Here is a 15,962-nt window from a genome sequence, read left to right on the forward strand (position 1 = left end):
ACACTACTACACATATACAATACACAAATATTGAATATATGCAATAAAACACTATTAAACTCAAAAATACATAGTTGATACACACCATTGTATATATGCAATATAAGACTAATACATACATCGAATACACATTAGTACGTATGTGTAATACAACATTAACGCACATGTGCACCACATCGACTTTTATTTTATTATTTTTTTTTCATATAATACAACACTACTACAAATATACAATACACAAATACTGAATATATGCAATAAAACACTATTAAACTAAAAAATACATAGTAATACTCATGTGTAATACAACGGTATCGCACAGTAATACGTATGTGCATTACAGCGGGGTTTTTTTTAATTTTTTTTATATATTTCGAGTGAAATATAAGAAAATATAAGAATAATAGCTAAAACAGAATTTTGAAAATATTTTTTATTTTTAATTAAAAATAATTCTTTAGGAGTTTTTAAGTTTTCTCTTTAAATGTGAGTTTTCTCTTGATCCTCTCCCTATATATATATATATATATATATATATATATATATATATATATATATATATTAAAAACGAATAATGTAAAACAACCCCCGTAATACGGGGGATAAAATCTGGTATATGTATATATGATTTGTGTGTAGTGGTTATGGTGGGGCCACTACAAACCCACCTAAATGTTTGATAATGCAAACCAAACCTAAGACAAACGTTTGTTTCCATCCATAAACCAGTCTAAACCACATGCCATGCCACCAAAAACCAATTGGTGAAGATGCTCTAATTGATCATGATTTTCTTGCGGATCATTTTTTTCTGTTTATTATAATTTTTTTCTTAGTTATTGTTTTTTTCTTAACCAGTTTCACCATTTGCAGTCTACTAGGATGTTTCTAATGTAATTTCGTGACTATATTTAACTAGTTTTTTGCGCCATCGGTAAATTCAAACGTTGGTAAAAAACAAACATTGCCGGTCGTAAGTGTTGAGGCGGTAAGTTGACGTGAATTCAGCCTGTTTCTGTTACGTTTGTTATTGTACGAAAACTAAAGCAAAAAAGTTATAAAAGTTAAGATGGACCAATTGGGTGGCGTCGGTATGTAAAACTCGAGCGTTGTTGGTCCTTAGCGGTGAGTCTATACAAATTCGGTTGGTTTTTTCATGTTCGTTACGAAACCGGACTACAGGAAAAAAAAAGAATTGACATCCGGTTGGTTTCGTTACGTTTGTTATGGTACTAGAACTAAAACAAATGTGGTAAGCCTATGCAAATTAGGTCAGTTTTTGTCACGTTCATTACGGTATGTTGGTATCGGAACTAAAATAATAAAATAAAAAACATAACAAAAATAATTAGAATATAATTATGTTTTAAAAGGCAAAACCCAAAAAAAAACAAAAAAAATATATAAAACACTTGGCCCAATGGCATCCTACCAAGTGGACCAATCGCGTTTCATCGTCACCAAAGTTTTCTTTTATATACATTAGTAGTAATTAGGGCTGAGCAAGGTTCGGTTATTAGCTGAAACCCAAACTGAAACCAAAGTAATCGGTTATTTGAATATGCAAACTGTTCGGTTTTTGGTTTTCCGGTTTTTTGGTTTTTGATTTTTCGGTTAATTTCGGTTTCGGTTCGGTTAATTTCGGTTTTTTTCAATTATGTGTTGACATTGCAAAAAAGAAAATTAAAAATGAAAATGCATATTTTAAGCTTGCATAAGAACGTGTTAGAGTACCACAGTCCACATATATATTAAATTCAAAAAACAAAAATATGTACGTGTTACGTGGAACTATACGAATACAAAGTTGCTAAATAGAGTTTAAAGATTACAAAGAATTAAAAGTTTAGTCCCGATCTTCATTCATCTTATTTATTTATCCTAAAAGTTTAGTTCATTCCACATTATCTTGATAATCTTTATCATCATCAATCGGTTCATTTCGGTTTTTTTCGGTTTTTTAAAAATTGATAACCGAATTGAAACCGAAATTTCAGTTTTCCAAAAAAACAAAAAATTAATCGTCGGTTTTTCGGTGCGGTTTTTTTGGTTTCGATTCGGTTAATTCGGTTTTCTGCCCACCCCTAGTAGTAATAGTAATAATAGTTACGGTTTTTTGTAATATAATTTGGTAATGGCATGGTAGTTTTATGATGATTATGAATATTTTGGCTTATGTTGTGGTTGTCTTATGGATGATATTGATTTTGGAGGGAACCATAGATGAATGGCGTAATTTGCATGCTTCACAATTTAGAACGTCGTAAAAGGGGCATAAAAAGTCTTCTCTAAATTAAATTTTGAAGACTATCATACTAAGCCTAATATATATGTGACGGATATTTGTCATAATTGTACCATTACCTCACGTATACTCCAAAATACCCTTAATTAAAAAAATTGAGAATGAAATTACATATCGATAGCAAGCATGTACAACAAAAAGAAGCTGAACATTACCACCACAAATCGAAAAAATTGGTAATTACTTACAAATCTAGATACACACAATTGCAATTCACCTCATGTTTTCAATATTACATTACATATTATTGTTATTATTAGCTCAACAACTGAAACATCAACACGTATCTTATCTCCTTCTGGACCTTGAAAAACTCGGTGACCCAACAGCTTGCTTCGACCCAAAGCTCCTGCCCGGCGAGTCTCTAAACGAGCCATAACCACCCGCTACTGCTTTAACCGTTGTGGAAACAACCGGATCCAGCAGAAGTGACTCCACAAAACACGCAGTGTTGACTTGAGTCCTCTTGAGCTCTAATTGCAGTAGCTCGTTGCTACACTGTTGGGCCAGTGCCTAAAAATAACATATCGAATATGCAGTTAACTTTAGTTAAAAAAAAAAAAAAAAAAAAAAAAAAAAACCCAACAAGTATTCAGTAATTTCAAATTTAGTCCCTAAGGTTTGCCTTACCTTTCCAGTTACATCATTTTTCCAAAATGTTGCTAGAGAAACATTGTGGTTTGCATTTTGTTGCCACTTGAATCCAGCCAACTAGCTCCATCCAACTTTTCAGGTAAGTTGAAGGGTATTTTAGTCTTTTTAACGGTACAAGTTAATAATGCTTGTACAATCTTTCAATGCATGCATTATATAAAAATGTAAAATATTTTTTAGTTTGAAGAAAAGGTAGGCCCTACTACAATATATCATATATTATTTGTAATTAAACATTATATAAATCAACAAAATATCTTTTTTAAATATCATAACCCCTGCATTAATAAGTTATACCTAAATAAAAGACTAAAATGCCCGAAAAACAAACTGAGCTAGTAAGCCGGACTAAAGATCTGGAAAGCACAGAGTGCCTCAGGCAAAATATTTAAACGCATGATGTAACTGGCAAACCACAAAGACTAAAAATGAAATTTACTAAAAGAGCTGACATTTTTATAAAAGCAATATTTATGTAGAGATACAAGCGACTTACAATAAGCTCATCGGGTGATATGATCCCCTGTTTATCATCTCCAACTAAATCATCACTTCCACGAGTTGCACGGCGGCGGTGTTTTGGAGTATCACTGGGGTCAGACGAGCTCTCGGTGGCTTTTTCCAATATTGCCCCTTGTAATGACCTTAAAGATTCACTAACTTCAGATGTGAAATACTGGTTTAATATGGTCTCAAGGTATTCAAGCTGCAAAACACAAGAACCATTTCAATTTTTAAATCCCAAAATAATTATTATAAAACACAACCCTATAATAACACATAACATTAGTTTACCTCAAGCATGAGCTGGCAGAAACCATTTGCATCTAATATCCTTATATCAGTGTCTTTATGTTCATGAAAAAGACTGAGTAATGTGTCCATTAGACCTTCAACAAGAATTCCAAGTATCTTGTCGAGTAAAGGTTTACAACCACCAGATACCTGCAATCAAGATTAACGGGTCAGCATGAGTTGACCGAAAACAGTGTCCAAAATATGAGTGAAAATACCTCTGCATGCACTGCTACAAGTGTGTGTAGCAACTCCACAGATCTATCACGCACACCCTGAAAATAATGGAAATATAAATTCATAATTAAAGAGAAATAAAAGCATAAATTGGATTTAATATTATTTAAAAAGTTATTACTTTAACTGCAGGTACTGCTCCCCACTGTACTCCAGCATCCAATAAATAGTTAACAGCAGCAGCTCTAATGTTGTTTGCCTGAAAAATATGCAGAAATACTTATTACCGAACAGATATATAATATTTACGGTTATGTGAAATGTTAAAACTCAAATATGGAACCTTTGCCATGGTATACTCTGCAAGGACTTTCTCTTCAATACCAGAGAAAGACCTAACTAGATCATCCACGTCATTGTCAACCTCATCTTTCCCCCTGCAAAATTTGGATGTTTTCGATAGTGTTGATGTGGCATTTATTATTTAAATTCTCTAGATTTTAATTTTCGAGATAATCAGAGATGCATTTGTTGACGTGAATACCATTTTGACAACACTACAAAAATATGTTATTTCCAAATTTAAAATAGCAAAAAATGATTTTGGGCAAAATTAATACCTTGGCTGCATCCAGATGTGTTTATATTTATGATGCATTTCACGAGAAAGATCATCTTTGCAAAATCCAAGGTTACTCAACACCATCAACAGCTGTTGGTGTGGGTTAGTAATACTTCCAGGAAGTGGTTCAAATGAATTTTCTTCAGAATATCCATTTTGAAATAATGAATTTTCATTTTCTTTATTTGATATGTTCTGACCGAGCTCACTTCCAATCTGCTCCAAGTGACCTAATCATGTGCACAAAAGGATTGATCATAAGTACAGGTGTCAGTTTTAATCAATTTACTTATTAATGGGCCGATCCAGATTATATTCTATTTCTAACCGGTCAACCGAGTAATTAAAATAATAGCATAAAAAAGAAAAAAGAACCCCAAGACTTGTAAGCGAACCGAACGAACACGAATGGCACGTGCTCGTTCCTTTAACTTTAACCAACAAACGATCGAACATGAACATGGTATGCTTGTTCGTATTCGTTTGTTAACAAAATGAGCGTGCTCATGTTCGTTTATGTTCATTTGTTTATAAACGAACGGTTCACGGATGAACACATATGGACATACTTAGCTGAGTGAATATCAATTAAAGTAAACGTGAACATCAATCAGTTACGCCTAAAAATTAATAAAACTAGACTAAGTTGTAGCAGGTCTAAAAAGTTTTAATAATATATAAACGAACTAACTTAAACCATAGTTATCAAATGCGTTAGGCGCACTCAAGGCGCATAGGCCTCGCCTAGGGCCTAGGCGCAAGAAAAGCGAGAGCATGAGGGAAAAAAAAAGCAGACTTAAATAAAAAATAAAAAATATATTATGTATATGAAACTAGTACTATTCTTCAAATAAAATAAACAAAAGTTATTATATAACATTTAGTAGCATCTATTTAGTATCAAAAGTTCTAAACTTGTCAAGACTCAAGACTCATGTGTAATTCCAAAACTTGAATGACAAAATGTATCAATATAATGCCTTCGACCTCCTAGATCTAAGTTTCAATAGCATTCCTTGCGTTTATTTTGCTCGTCTTTTATCTTCTCATGTTCTTGGCATAAACAATGCCGAAGCGCTCACCTAGGAACTAGAAGCGCGTTTATTGAGCCTCACCTAAAAATGGGCCTAGGCGCAAGAAGCGAGGGCTTTTAATAACTATGACTTAAACACACGTAAGCTAACGAACATAAATGAATGTAAATGAAAATAAATGAGTGTACATGAACAAAGGGGAAAGTTAATGTACAAACTAAAAAAGCATGCTAACTGTCGAATCAAGTAGTGTAATTATATATACAAGTAGTGTAACTATGTAATTACACTACTTGATACGCACAGTTAGCACGTTAATTTAATTTGTATTTGATCCAAACCCCATGTATGAACAACATAAACAAGTGTGCATGAACAAACATAAAACGAATATTCACTAACATATTTAAACGAACAAGATGTTCGTTCATTTATCAAACAAACGAACATTAACGAACTTCCAGCCGAATGGTTCACTGAAAGTCCGGTTCATTTACAGGCCTAAGTTACCGTTCTAAATCAAATCACTCAAAAACTAAGATTATTGTACAAATAATGTAACTCTGGCAATTATAGTTGGCATGCTCATTATTAAAAAAAAAATTCAAAACCTTCTAACAAAATATGTTTCAGATCAACCTGAACCGTACCATGATATACCCATTAGCCCATACAACTAGACTCAAACCATTTTACCACCTCTAATCATAAGCTAACGGAGTATAAACACATAAAAAAGATGATAGCGACCCTCTACATACCAGCAAAATCGAGCAAACAGTTCAAAAATGAAACCCTAACAGATTCTTGAGTTTCTTGAAAGAGTACAAACGCATCTTCTGATTTTGTTGCTTCATTCCCTAAAGACTGCATCATCCTGGAAAAATAAAGTTGCCACATCATTTGAATACTGTTGTACCATGTACTTTTGATACTGTACATTCTCCAGGTGTGAGGTAGACTTGTCAAGAAAAATGTTCTACTTACATATCTATCTGATCCATTGCAGTGACCATTACCGAACGGAACGCTAAAGGCAAGTGAGAAATCGTGTACGAAGATTTGTTTCTTTCTAGAACAGAAACCGGGACCCACAATTCGTTTCTTGATATCTCTTCAGTTGATGACCTCATCCATGAACTAAGCCTTTGTATGTAAGTTTTTGTGATCTCATATTGAAGCGTACGCAAAGCCGCAACTGTTATCAAGAAACCGACAAATCAAGATACACCGAGAAACAATAAAGTCAATAAGTCAGCATACCTGCAACCAAAGGTGCTGCTTCTTTTGCTTCAAAAGCTTCACATGCTTTAGATATATCAGTTATTGCATCACTCATGTATGGTCGAAGAATATTCGACTCACCAAGATCAAGAAATGTGTTGTGGACCTAAAGAATTAAGTATCATAAGAAATGATTCACAATAGAATCTTGAATTACGAAGTTCTAATAAAAGAATATGCACCTTTGATTCATAAGCAGATATGGTGTTCTGTATCATTCCCGACACTTCATCAAGAGAATGAGTTGAATATTTTTCGTCTCCCACCTGTTAATGAAAGATATATCAATATAATAGAGTAAATAATATATTTACTCTAAAAGTAGGCCTGTAAATGAACCGAACTGTTTGGCGGGGAGTTCGTTTATGTTTGTTAAGTAAATGAACATCAACATAAAATTTTGTTCATTTGGTTAAAGTTAAACGAACAAACATGAACACATTTCTCGTTCTTGAGCCTACATCTAAGTTCGTTCATTTAAATTCGTTTAAGTTTGGTCATTCTCGTTCATTTGTGTTTGTTGGTTTACGTTTGTTTTAAGTACGTTCGTTTATGCTCATTAATATGTTCATTATGTTGGGCCCATTGCAACTTACTGAGATTTTAATAATCTTTTAGGCCCAACACATTGTTCTTCACACCACTTTTAACTAGTCCTAGCACAATTATGTTCATTCATCTATGTTCAGTTATATATGTAAACCGTTTGTTTAACTGTTGGCGAACGAATATAAACAAACACAAACATGTTCATTTTGGACATGAAAAAAACCCGTTTGTTTATATTTTCGTGTTCGGTCGTTTGTTCGAGTAAAGTTAAATGAACGAACAAGAACATGCTCCATTCATGTTTGCTCAGTTTGTTTACAAGCATATCTAGAAGTTTGAAAATCACTAATTACCTTAGCAAATTTGCCACTTGAAACAGAAAGTGCAACCTTCCAGAAGGCTGGTATGTGATGAACAATTACAGCAGTTAATCTTCGTATGTATCTTCCACGAAGAGCATCAAGTTCTTCAGAACCTGAATCTTTTGGTTGTGAATTTGATATTAATAAGTCATCCATAGGCATATCAACAGCACCCTGTAGAAAGTACACAAAAGTTGAAATTAAATAAAGTTGGATTTATAGTGGTGAGCAGAGATAATGTATTTTTTAAATTAAAAGAAAAGAAAGAAGTGCTCACAGATTCGTTTAAATCATTCTGGATTTTCCTCCACTTTTCATCTGATAGTGCTTTCTCATGTAGCTCATTTTGCAAATTATCTATCCGTGTTTCATGATCAAAAGTACACTTCTCAAGCAAACCTTGGATCCTATGATTCTGATATGTACACATAAAACAAGAAAATTAAAGCATTTACAAGTGTGTCTATGTGTGTCTATATGCATATACATAGGGCTGTAAACGAGCCAAGCTAGAATGGGCTCGTGCGTGGCTCATTTACAAACAGAATCAAGCCGGCTCGGCTCATTTACTTACAACCCAAGCCAACAAACCAAGCTTACCTCGGCTTGGGCTTGGCTCATTTACAAGCTGGGCCGACTCGGCTTGTTTAGAAAACAAGCCGATTTCAAGCAAGTTATTTTCGGGCGAGCCACAAGCTTTTTAAACATCCCTATATGTGTGTGCATGTGTAGATATATGTACGTACACAAATGTAAAATTTGCTTATGTGATTTCAAAATCAAGCTATAATTTTTGTATTAGCTTCTAACCTGTATATTTAGATAATGACGAACAGGATCTGACTCAGGTTCCAGCTCCAGTAAAAGCCTCACAACATTTTCAAGCTACAATAAACATGAAGAAGCAACATTAAAAAACTTGAATTGATTGGAATATGAATACGTATTGTCCTTACATTTGTTAAGTCAATCTGTGGATCTTCCATAGACCGATAAAGCATGCCTTTGAACTCTTGCATAACCTTTTCAACCTCCTCAAGAACACGTTTCAATATGCCAACCTATACATTACAAAAGAGGACAACACAATATTAAAACAAAATTTACAAACATGAATATAAAAAGAGATTAAGTTTAGTTATTGTACATGAGAAGGAAGAACAATTGACTTTGCTTTCCTGTACTCTCTGACTGCCAGGTCATACTCTCCCCTACTAATATTGCCGCGAATCGCACTGGGTAAGTTAAATAATGTACGAAACCTCTGAAGCATTCCTTGAACTGACCTAATCTTTTCTGCTTGAGCCTAAAAATAAAAAATAAAAACACAATTTATCAAATTAAAACTTTAAAACTTAATGTTCCTCAAAATTAAATATTAATCCAAGTTAAAATGTTAAAACCTGTCTTTCAAGTAAAGGTGCGAAAGCACGATTAGCCACAGAAGTAACTCCTTGGATGGAACTATATAAATGTGAGGTCCCACATCCTTCCGGATCTTCTTCTATTCTTCTCAGTTTTGACTCGATATCTGTAAAATATAAACATTCATCACTATGCCTAATGACCTTTACACCCTTAGTGATTAGTACTTACCATCAATGGTTGTTTTGCAAGAGACAAAGCAGTCAAAGTTTTCTTTGACCAATTGTTTTCTCTGTTGAGTCCGTCCTTTGAGATCTGTTTTTAAAGCCATGGCACCGGCCTCTAGATCAGCTGCAGGTGTGTCTCGGTGCACTCGGGATAGAAATAATTTTGGATCAAATTTCTCAGAGTAGTACATCAACTTCTCTGTGCATTCATGTTAAGACATTTTGTTAGTATAAAGCTGCAAAAAAGCCAGCTTCATTTTTCACCAATTGCTGAAGAAAAGTATCAACCACCTACTATTCTAAAGCAATCATTCATTTTCTAATTTGGGTCATGCTTCTTATGCAAATCCAGCAAAAATCAGCATTCACATGACAGATACATGATAATAAGACACCATTTAGTGCCAAATTGAAAAGAAGTGTAATTCTAAAGGTCACCTAACTTTAGGCCTGTAAACGAACAAATGAACACGAACAGAGCATGTTTGTGTTTGTTCATTTAACTTTGAGCGAACAGGGTTTTCTTGTTGGTGTTAGTTTGTTAAGAAAACGAGTGTGTTCGTGTACTTTTATGTTTGTTTGTTAATAGGATAAACAAATGGTTCACGAATGTAAACGAATGAACACAACTAAATATAGATGAGCGGAAATAACCAAGTGAATACTAATTAAAAGTAAACATGAGCTTAAAGCCTGCAAAATTACTGAAACTAGACTAAGTTGCAACAGGTCGAAAAAATTTAGATGCCTATGTAAATAAATGAACTTAAACAAACTAATAAATGAACGTAACAAAAGAAGATAAACGTACAATAGTGTTGTAAAAATCGGGATTAATCGCTAATCATGAGTTACTGATTAAATCAATGGCATTATTCGGTAGTCGACCCTGGTCGGCCCAAATCAAACCTACCTTTTTTTCGGAAAGGCAATTGAACCTTGGTTTTAACCCGCTAACCCAGTTATTGGTTTTTCTCATTGATTTGTCATGTTTACGTTTTTAATAATTTATGTTTGAACTATACAATGTGAACTTTGAAGTACTTATGTGGACTTTTATATGTAACTTTTCAAAATTATATATATATATATATATATATATATAGGGCAAGGATCAAAAGGAAACTACTCCTTAGAGAGAAAACTTAAAAACACCTAAAATATTATTTTTAATTAAAAATAAAAAAATATTTTCAATTTTTTGTTTCTTCCATCTTCCTTACTTTTTGTTACTCTTCACCAGAAAAAAATATTAATAAATAAAATAAAATAAAAAAAGTTGATGTAGTTAACATATGTAATACTATGCAAATACTGTTGTATTACACACGTGCAATAATGTGTATTTTATATGTTCAATAGTGTTTAATTGCATATATTCAATAGTGTGTATTGTATATATGCAATAGTGTTGTATTATATGCAAAATATAAAGAGTAAAATAAAAGTCGATGTAGTGCATATGTGCATTAGTGTTGAATTACACATACGCACTAGTGTGTATTCGATGTGCGCATTAGTCTTATATTACATATATACAATAGCGTGTATCAAATATGTGCAATAGTGTTGTATTCTATGCAATACAACACTATTTCATATATGCAATACATAGTATTGCACATATGCACTAAACCGACGAGGTTTTTTTTTTGGAAGAATATCAACATATAAGAATAATAGAAGAAAAATAAACTACAAAATACTTTTAAAAAAAATATTATTTAGGAGTTTTAAGTTTTCTCTTTAAGAGGAGTTTCACTTGAACCCACCCCTATATATATATATATATATATATATATATATAAGGAGAGGATCAAGAGAGAATTCCTTCTTAAAGAGAGAACTAGAGAACTAATAAAAAAATATTTTTAATTTAATTAAAAAAATATTTTTAAATTTCCGTTTTTGCCATTATTCTTATATTTTGTTACCATTCACTCGAAAATTATAAAAAAAAATTAAAAAAATAATTAAAAAAAAACTCGTAGTGCACATATGCAATACATCGACTTTTTTTATTGCATATGTGCACTAGTGTGTATTTTGATATGTGCAATAATGTTGAATAGCATATATGCAATTTTTTGTATAGTATTAGTGCAATAGTTTTATATTATATACAAAAATACCAAAAAAACAACATAGTGCATATGTGCATTAGTGTTGTATTACGTATATGCGATAGTTTGTTTTGAGTACAATTATTTGTGTTTGTATTTGCATATATTCAACAGTGTGTATTGTATAATGCAATTGTGTTTGTATAATGCAATTGTATTGTAATTGTGTTGTATTATATGCAATAAAACACTATTGTATATATGCAATACATATTTGTGCACATATGCACTACATCGACGGTTTTTTTTTTTAGGAACAATATCATCTTATTAAGAGGAAAGAAAAAAAATCACAAAATATTTTTTTAAAAAAAGTTAAAAATAGTTTTTATTAGTTCTCTAGTTCTCTCTTTAAGAAGAGTTCTATATATATATATATATAGGGGAGGGATTTTTTGAGAACCATGTTGAGTTTTAAGAACTCAATCCTAGGCCACACATTTAATTAAATGAAATGGAATATGTGGTTGAAATTAAATATGGCAAAAAAGTCAAAGTAGGAGAGAGAATAAAGATATAAGTGGTTACACTAACTTTTACGTCCGTTACACATGTGTAAAAAGTCGACTCGGTGCGTAAAAAATTATGTAATTTTTTTACGTGTATGTAACTTACATATATTACGCATGTGTAAAAAAAATTCGAAAAAAAAACCGTTACACTAAGTTCTTTCGAGTTCTTAAAACTCAAAATGGGTTCTCATTTGAAATCTCCCCTATATATATATATATATATATAAATTTTGAATATAAATATATATATATATAAATCTTGAATATATATATATATATATGAGTCAGGATCCCATCGACCAACTAGCGCCTAGCGAGTTCTACAACACTAACATACATAAATGAATGAGACGCGTTCATGTTTGTTCGTTTAACTATAAGAACAAATTTTTTTCACAATAGTTCTTTTGTTTAATAAACAAAAATAACCAAACTTCCTGCCAAACGATTCATGAACAATTCACTTTAACGTTCGGTTTATTTACATGCATGCCTACCCTCACCCTAACCACCCTTAGGCATATTCTATGTTGATCTGAATGCCACATATATTATTTAAAAAAAATCAACCTTAGTTGTTTAAGTCACACTAATGATTAAGATGCTCTTACTTCATACGTAACTTATTCGATTTGATCCATAAATGTAAGAAAAAACCCTAAAAGTTATATACATCACAATATTCCACTACAACTAGTCAATCGCATATACATATTAACCAAAGATACATGAGAGCATGATTGCATGAATGACCATATCTACCTGTAACTATATCAAATGCCCTTCAAGGGAATATGTCACAGAATAGTAACCAAGTTTCAAAAGTGTTCAAATTAGGTCATCCATGCAATTTTTCTCCAAATCGGGTCACTAAATCTTTAAATCGAGCCCCATCGGATTTTTTGTGAGTCTAGAAAGCAATGGAGGAGAACATGTGGGGGGCGGGATTTGCAATATATGTAGTTATATTTAAAAAAAATTAAAAACGTTAATTATATTAAATATAAAAAATAAAATTCACGTTACTACTCCACATCAACATCAAAAAAATAGATAAAAAGATTTCTCACTGAAACAAAAACAAAACATGATAAACAAACATGTTAAAACCTATAATTTAATAAATATGAAAGTTGAGTGACTTAATTGGAATACGTTTTAAACTTGAGTGACCTAATTGGAACACTTTTGAAACTTGGTTAGTATTCTACAAAGTTACCCGCCGTTCAGTAAGATATGTACATGAAACAGTAAAACATTTGGATCAATTTATACCTCGCATATCAGGATCTACTTTGTCAGAGTTGGCTGGAGAACTTACTGCATATTCATTGACCAGCCTCAAGGTTCTGGTGTCTATAACCCTGTTATAAACAATAACCATAGTTAATAATAACAATTAGCTGAAAATCATGAACCACGGATTGGAAAAAGAACGGCACAAGAGATCTAAAACATCAATCTATATAGTAAATAATACTATTTAGGTAACAGTTAGATAACAAAATGAATATTTACCCGAGTCCCAGAGGATCTACAAGTTCCATAACGCGTGAAAAAGACTGTAAATTATTAAGCCCCTTTATCGCCACTGATGGTTTCTTCTCAAACTTTTGTGTTGTGGGAACTGTTCTAGTCTCTCTCATGTCCCGAACCCTTCTGCCAAGCTGTCACAACAAGAACACTTTAGATAGTTTAATTGTTGTCCAAAATCAAATAAAAAATATGTCTCAAGCTAAAAGAGTAAACTTTTGATGCAACCTTTGTTGCTTGAGGAACTTATTATCACATAATTCACAGTCTTCTAGTTGTGCCATGCAAGACTATAAGATATATTATCTCAAATTCTATGGTAACAAGTATATTCTATGATATAATATTAATGATATAGCAAGAAAAGCAGCATGTGTTTGAATATTGTTCTATACTTTGAAGATACGACCGCTGAAAATCAAATCAAAAATCAATTGGTTCCAAAAGAGTATGTATCATAATTGATCAATTAACCAGTATATCCGAAACCGTTAAACAACATAATTCAAAGCATTAAAAATAAATCCACATCAAAGTTAGAAGAAAACACAAAAACTATAATGTAAAAGGATCAAATAAAATTATGGTAATTAGGCAGACATTTTTTTCTTTAATTTTTTAAATTGTAGTACATGTTTATCCTAGTATGTCGATAATTTTTCTACCAAAAGTTCAGTCGTTATAAGAGATCCGTACACTACAGGTAAAAGAAAAGCGTGATAGCATGATACAAATTTATTTGCAAAAGACGTTTTACTTCTAAAAAATGAATGTTATACTTGTACAATGCAAAAAAAGGTGCGTTAGAGTTTTACCATATGTTTTATAACAAGATTTACCACTTACTAAAATTAATTGAAATTTCATCCACACAATTTGGTTGATAAAGATTAAACAAATATATGGATTCATTTATTTGAATTAGTGAGATAACGATTCATATCACGATCCATCAACTAGATCATAGATGAAATCAAATCAATGCATTATCCTACCAATTCATACTTCCACTACTATGTTTCAAATTTTTAACACTTGATTGTAAATATCCCCTTAGTGTTTCATACTCACTTTAAACAAAATTCCAAAATTCAAGACCAAATCTTAAGGCATCTAAAGCATTGCATCTTGAGTGAAAAAAACCATCCTAACAAAGTCAACCAGCAAAACCTAATATCAATTGCTGCTATATGAAGAACTAAAACCCTAGCAAGGTGTATGCAGTTAATGCGGAAAAATATCAGATATCGGCCAATGACCGAGATATCGGTAAGTATAGTATCATACAGAATTTTTATATATATAGCAATCTAACACTAACAATTCAGTATACTCTTCTCCTACCATTAACAAACTAACCTTTTGCAACTTACAAAACACTAACAATTGTAGCAAGTAGGAACTGATTCAGACTTAAAACACTACATTAAACACTAAAACTTGACGATTAAGACTTAAAAATTAAAAAATACTGATATCGGGAAAATCGGGGTCCAACATAGCTGCACCGATATTTTACCAAGGAACAAATAAGCCAAATATCAGTGACGCATACAATAATAATTTCTGTACTGAATTGATCAATCACAACTGAAGTAATTTTCAAGCTCAAATGAGAAAACAGAAAGCCATACCTCAGTTTCATCGACTCGCTTCCAATTATCGGGTTCGTCCCCATCCCAAACTTTATCATCAACCTTGGCCCCACCTCTGAGCCGATTCCTGGAGCCGACCTTCCGGTCAGCAACCTCGTCTTCATCGCCGGAGGATATACTAAGCATCTCGACCTCCGAGTCGTCATCGTCCTGGGTGGGGTTCCGGCGATGCTGCGTGGCGGTGGTAGGGTTAGGGTTTTTGGCGGACCTGTGGTGGTTTGAGGGAGGTTGGACGAAATTGACTACGGGCTTTGAGGATCTGGATTGCTTGTAGTTGAGGTCTCGCTGCGATTGTTCTCGCAGTGCCATCTGTAACAGCTCCTCGTCGTCACTGGAACTCATCGTCTTTCTTTCAACTCTTGAGATTTATTTGATTTGACACCGCCAAGAAACAAGAAAGAAATAGATCTCAGTTTGTTTTACAGGGGCTGAATGAATGAATAAGTTCAGACTTCGTCGTCTAAAGTCAAGCCGTCACGCCAAGCAAGCAGCTACTTGTAGAATAGGTTAACTTCGTTAAGGCACCTTAAAAAAAAAGTAATTATGTAAGCGCTTAAAACAGTATCGGTTAGGCTTGTAACGGCATCAACAGTAAACCCAAATATAAAGTAGTTAACACCAGGGTTAGTAGCGACAACGGTACAGCGTATGATATAAAACCCGAGCATTGATAAAATGTGAACGTTGTGGGGGCGAGTGGATGTGAATGCAGCCGTTCCGGTTACGTTAACTAAAAAGGGAGTGACCCTCGTATAAGTTATGATA

The 15,962-nt window shown here is 32.8% G+C and overlaps 1 protein-coding gene across 2 annotated transcripts; it reads right to left on the reverse strand.

Annotated features, from left to right (window-relative positions):
• Positions 1 to 2,527: 2,527 nt before the first annotated feature.
• Positions 2,528 to 15,543, reverse strand: LOC143545588 (exocyst complex component SEC5B-like). Of its 2 annotated transcripts, none has more exons than XM_077037450.1 (21): positions 15,177 to 15,543; positions 13,528 to 13,676; positions 13,285 to 13,373; positions 9,379 to 9,573; positions 9,186 to 9,313; positions 8,930 to 9,088; positions 8,739 to 8,843; positions 8,593 to 8,667; positions 8,060 to 8,197; positions 7,774 to 7,956; positions 7,054 to 7,137; positions 6,851 to 6,977; positions 6,575 to 6,785; positions 6,349 to 6,464; positions 4,552 to 4,783; positions 4,275 to 4,368; positions 4,113 to 4,190; positions 3,973 to 4,029; positions 3,755 to 3,904; positions 3,456 to 3,665; positions 2,528 to 2,818 (listed from the first exon to the last, which is right to left on the reverse strand). In XM_077037450.1, exons 1-21 carry the CDS (start codon positions 15,537 to 15,539, stop codon positions 2,594 to 2,596), a joined length of 3,168 nt encoding a protein of 1,055 aa, XP_076893565.1. In that variant the 5' UTR covers positions 15,540 to 15,543; the 3' UTR covers positions 2,528 to 2,593. The 2 variants fall into 2 exon arrangements, with proteins under 2 accessions (XP_076893565.1, XP_076893566.1); XM_077037451.1 differs by having other exon boundaries at positions 4,113 to 4,174; positions 4,262 to 4,368.
• Between the last annotated feature and the right edge of the window lie 419 nt (positions 15,544 to 15,962).

The sequence above is a fragment of the Bidens hawaiensis genome, unplaced genomic scaffold (assembly GCF_021521415.1).
Source record: "Bidens hawaiensis isolate Kalapana, Puna unplaced genomic scaffold, B.hawaiensis_p1.1 tig00013983_1, whole genome shotgun sequence".
Lineage (NCBI taxonomy): Eukaryota > Viridiplantae > Streptophyta > Magnoliopsida > Asterales > Asteraceae > Bidens > Bidens hawaiensis.

Coding starts and splice junctions, on each gene's coding strand:
- LOC143545588 (XM_077037450.1), bottom strand. CDS start 15,539: ATGAGTTCCAGTGACGACGAGGAGCTGTTACAGATGGCACTGCGAGAA. Junction 13,374..13,527: donor GTAGATCCTCTGGGACTCGG/GTAAATATTCAT, acceptor TGTTTATAACAG/GGTTATAGACACCAGAACCT. Junction 4,369..4,551: donor CACATCTGGATGCAGCCAAG/GTATTAATTTTG, acceptor CAAATTTTGCAG/GGGGAAAGATGAGGTTGACA.